This window comes from Malus domestica, chromosome 02, assembly GCF_042453785.1.
Source record: "Malus domestica chromosome 02, GDT2T_hap1".
Taxonomy (NCBI): domain Eukaryota; kingdom Viridiplantae; phylum Streptophyta; class Magnoliopsida; order Rosales; family Rosaceae; genus Malus; species Malus domestica.
In genome coordinates, this window is record NC_091662.1 from 29,403,284 (window position 1) to 29,408,649 (window position 5,366).

At 42.4% G+C, this 5,366-nt stretch overlaps 1 protein-coding gene across 1 annotated transcript; it reads right to left on the reverse strand.

Moving 5' to 3' along the window:
* Positions 1 to 1,141: 1,141 nt before the first annotated feature.
* On the reverse strand, positions 1,142 to 4,112 carry LOC139191679 (uncharacterized). The gene is made up of 6 exons (XM_070812672.1): positions 3,914 to 4,112; positions 3,257 to 3,765; positions 2,692 to 2,986; positions 2,011 to 2,120; positions 1,764 to 1,885; positions 1,142 to 1,613 (listed from the first exon to the last, which is right to left on the reverse strand). The coding sequence occupies exons 1-6, from the start codon at positions 4,110 to 4,112 to the stop codon at positions 1,142 to 1,144; spliced, it is 1,707 nt and encodes a 568-aa protein (XP_070668773.1).
* Positions 4,113 to 5,366: the final 1,254 nt, after the last annotated feature.

Consider the following 5,366-nt stretch of genomic DNA (forward strand, 5'->3'; position numbering starts at 1 on the left):
TAGTCCAGCTCAAAGCCAATCCACAAATGTTGCCCCCCTCCCCCATACGCATGGCAAAAGAAGCCACATGATGCGCAGCCTCATTACAGGCATGAGGAGAAAACAAAAACTCAACAGAACACACTTGTTGTCGAAGATGAAGAATATCTCATATAATACCCTCCATTGATGCCTCCGGAACCAAGACACCATTCAACATCTCCACCAAAACCTTCGAATCCGTCTCCAACTGAACACGTTCAAATCCCATTTCCACACTAGCCTTCAAAGCCAATCTCATCGCTTCTGCTTCCACCATCAAACTAGATCCATACAATAAGTCTTCCATACCTCCTGCACATTGAAAAATGCCAGCAAAATCCCTTGCAACCCATCCAATACCACCCTTATTCGTTTGCTTACACCAAGCCCCATCACAATTAACCTTAATAGTTCGAAAATAAGGCTTAATCCACCTCTGCTGCACCACATCCATACGAACATGCTACCTACACCTTCACAGATTAGTAACCTTTTGACTCTCCATTATCTCCCACCAATGCAGATGCAATAGATCCAATGCAGCACGCTGGTCACACGTTGCCTTTTCGAATACTACACTATTACGGCATTTCCATATCTTCTATAGTCCACATACTACCCATCGTACCAACTGGTCCGACTCATTCTTCTCACCATATCTAGTGCATAAACCCTTCCAACATTGCATAAAATCAGCACCCTCCACCGTCCCTATGTCCAACTGCAACGAAGAACCGAACCAAAGCACACGTGCAAACGAACATCGAAAAAACAAATGAACTAGTGTTTCCTCTTCCTTTTCACATAAAGGACAACAAGTCTCTAGTTGAATACCCCATCTCCTTAAGTTAGAGCGAACTGCTAAGACATTTCGACATCCCTTCCAAATAAAATGAAACAGCTTAGGTGGAATCCTCAAACGCCATACTTCCTTCCATGCAGCATCCTGAGTAGTATCACTGCTTGATTGACCAATACCCTTACGCCCAAGCTCCCCATTCATAGACATTTCTTAAGCAACTAAATACCCAAACTTCACCGAGTAAATCCCATTCTGAGTATAATGCCAAATAAGACGGTTATCACAACTAAAATGACTTAGCGGCATATATAAAATCAGTCAAGCCTCATCTGAATTAAAACACCGTTTCACCAGCTCCATCCTCCATTTCCCCCCTTGAGCCACAAACTCCGAAACCATTGTAGGCATGTCAACATGTCTTGATAGAGGCTTAAACGTTCTCGGAGTAGGTAACCACGGATCCGATAACACCTTAACGCTTCTGCAATCCCCAACTCTCCACCTAAGACCAGCTTTTAAAACATTCCTACCTTGTAATATGCCCTTCCATCCCCATAATGTTCCTCTACCCACTGTCGCATCCAAAAAAGTAGAAGAAGGAAAATACTTCTCTTTCAACACTTTAGTAAGTAAAGAATCCAGTTTACAGATTATCCTCCAACCCACCTTAGCAAGCATTGCCACATTAAACGCAATGATTTCCTTGAACCCTAACCCCCCTCCCAATGACTTCTTTTTAGCTACTCTATTCCATGCCATCCAATGAATACCCTTCTTGGTCTTCTGGTCTCTTCACCAAAACCGAGCAATGACCATCTCAATTTCCTTTTCCAACTAAATTGGTAATTGAAAACACGACATTGTATAATTAGGCAAAGCCGCCACCACGCTCTTAATTAAGACCTCATTCCCAGCTATAGACCAAAATTGCTCAACCTACCCATTTATTATGTCGTCTAATCTATTTTGAGCATCTTCAAACACTTTCTTCTTTGATGCCCCAAAATCTGCTTGAATACCTAAGTACTTCCCAAAGCCTTCCTGATGGCAAATACCTAACTCCTGTGATAACATACTCTTCAAACGATGGGAACATCCCTTACTAAAATGCATTGAGCTCTTATCCATATTAACAAATTGTCCTGACCTTCCAGCGTAATAATGGGCAACTGTTTGACATTTCATACCTCAACCTCTGTGGCCCGACAGAACAAAACCGAATCATCAGTAAAGAAAACATGAGAAATGGGTTCGGCACTAGGGTTAACAGATATCCCATTAATACGACCAACCTGTTCTTCATGAAAAAATAATGACAAAAAACCCTCCGCACAAATAAGAAACAAAAAGGGCGACAAATGACCCCCTTGTCTAAGGCCACTACTCAGTTTAATGAATCCCTTGGGTTGACCATTAATAACCACACTATAAGATACAGTTTGCACACATTCCATAATCCACTGACAAAATAAATAATCGAAACCCAATTTATGTAACATGGCATTCAAAAACGGCCACTCCACCCTATCATAGGCTTTTGCCATATCCAGCTTGAGCGTCATATAATTAATATCCTCATCAGAACCACTCCTCATAGAATATTATAACTCATGAACAACCAATATATTATCAGAAATTTACCGACCAGCTACAAACGCCGATTGATTCTGACTTATCACATTGGGGAGAACTAGCTTTAACCGATTAGTAAGGACTTTAGAAATAATCTTATACACCACATTGCAGAAAGAAATCGGTCTAAACTGAGCCATCTTCGTTGGATTATCCACTTTAGGAATTAGTACAATATTAGTATGATTCAACTCACATATCATCCACTGCGATTGAAAAAAAAGATTTAACCATACCTAGAACCACTCCCCCCACCGTTTCCCAATGATGCTGAAAGAACCCCGCATTAAATCCATCAGGACCAAGGGACTTCGTTGGATACATTTGATGAACAACACTTTCAATCTCCACATCTGACACCTGAGCAATCAACAAATTATTCTCCATTTGCCCTACCTTACACGGCACAAAAGGCATAATCTCTTCCACATTAGCTGGCTGATCCGTAGCAAACAATGCATTAAAATATCGAACATCAATATTATGCATGCGCTGTTCATTTGTACACCACACGTTATCCTCATCCTCATCCTACAACCCACGAATAGCATTCCTTCGTCTCCTTTTCAAAGTCTGAGCATGAAAAAATCGAGTATTTTTATCACCCTCTTGTAACCACTACACTCTAGACTTTGTACGCCAATAGATCTTCTCCTTCCTTATCGTCATAGTAAGCTCGGCCTCCAACTCTCGAATTTTTTTACCATTAAAAACCGGCTTTTTATACTCTTCACCAAATATCTTCTTCAAACGAATAATTTCCTTCTATTCATTACGGCCCACCGTCTTCCTCCACCTCACCAGTCCATGGTGAACACGTTTTAAGTTATCCACCAAGATGTTGCCCGGAACACCACCGAGCCTGTTTCCCCAACAAGACCGCACCACTTCATTACATTGAGCCTCCTGATTCCAACGGGGGTCATACATAAATCTCCTTTTTCTCCTAGGTTGGTCCACCTCCGTTGATAGCAAAAGTATAGCATGGTCAGACCCTTCCAAAATCACATGTTTAACTATCACTTGTTGATAACCTTTCACCCATTTCTTTGATGCAAGCGCACAATCAATCCGTTCCTGAATAAATCCCTCTTCTCGCCTATTCCTCCATGTATATGGATAACCTTCAAACCCTAAGTCCAACAACTGTGCTTGTGCAACAAAATTCCTAAAAGTCCGTATACTAGCTACCGTTCTCACATTACCACCTTCCTTTTCAGAGTCCGACAATACATCATTTAAATCACCCATCAAAAAGCAAGGTTCCGTAAACCCAGCAATACGATCAAATAACACACTCAACTGTTGTGCTTTTTTACAATCATTAGTACTTGCGTACACAACCACAATTCTCCATCTCCAATTCCTAGACACGTCATCGACCAAAATTTCAATAAAAAAAATAGCCATACTTAACCAAAACAACATCCTTCGCATCACGCCAAAACACACACATACCTCCTGCAATACCCCTTTGCTCGATTACATGCATGCATGCCATATCAAGCCTACGCTTCAAATACCGGTACCGCCTACTATGGTTTTTAGTTTCCAATACCGCCACCACCTCGGGGGAATGGAGCCTGTTTTGCTCCAATAGATCGTCAACTGTCAGGTCTCCCCCAATACCCTGACAGTTCCAACATATAATTTTCATTGCAAGCGTGAAGACTCCTCGAAGGTAGCCTTCTCTTGGTCCAACTCAGACCTCTGATGTTTAGTTTCACGGCTCATCCCATTAACAAAACTATCCACAACCTCATTGTCAACCTTACGGGTTCTTTTCATCCCACGTCTTGAACCAGCCTCAATTATAGGTAACAAATCAAAGGGGTCTGAGTCTTGGGACAACACCCCGTCCTCTCCCGCAATCCTTAAAACCCCTCCAGCATGGAGCCCATCTTGCGTCTGTTCCTGATCAAGAGTAATAGGTAAACTAAGATCAAAGCCAATGCTCGGCTGCAAGACCTCATTAATCTTTCCCCTGTCAACAACCTTTTCCGGAGGATCATTCAACACTATCATCCCCGCCTCGACAGCCACAGCACCCCCCGGACCAATTAGCCCCGCATCAAACGCTCTCTCTCTTTCCTTCCTTTGTCTTTCCCTCTCCTCTTCCTTTGGAGCACGATGCCCCGCCCCAGAACTTTCCCGTCTCCTCCAGGTAGATGAAGAAGACGAACTAGTCATCCCCCTCTGTCCCCTTTGTGTTTCCCTTCTCCTTAGAAGCAAAATCCTCTTCAAATCAAACTTCGCATCAAGACCTTTAAAAGCAAAACGTTCCTCCATGCCCATCTCCATAGCCTCCTCGCCAACACTTTCTTCCCTATAACAACCAGTGACATTCCCTACCTTGCCGCATATTAGACAATACCCTGGTAAACCTTCATAACGAAAGTCAACCCATACACACCTATCATCTGGAATTCAACATTAGTACCCCTCATAAGTGACTCATGAACATCCAGAAAAATCTTAACTCGTAAAAACCTACCAATACAATCTCGTCCTTCATCCTTATCCACCTTAATCACTGTTTCAATCAGCCCTCAAATTTCCATAGCAATAGCCTCTGTCATACTAAAAGGGTGGTACATTATGTACTTACACCCATATATCAGCCAAGTAAAGAGGCTCTGACCTACGATTATACCGAGCACCATCCACAACCAACACCAGATTATCTCTAAAAATCCATGGCTTATCCGCCTCCAGAACACGACTCATATCCCTTCGACCGACAAAACAAGCCATAAACCGAGCCCCACCTAGTGCCCTAATTGAAACTACATCCTTCCTTCTCCAAAGATTAGTAAACTGATCAATGAATCCATTATCATTGACAACTTTGGAAGTGAACACTTCAGCAACAACACTATATTGAAAACCCAGCAAAGCACCTTCAACAGCC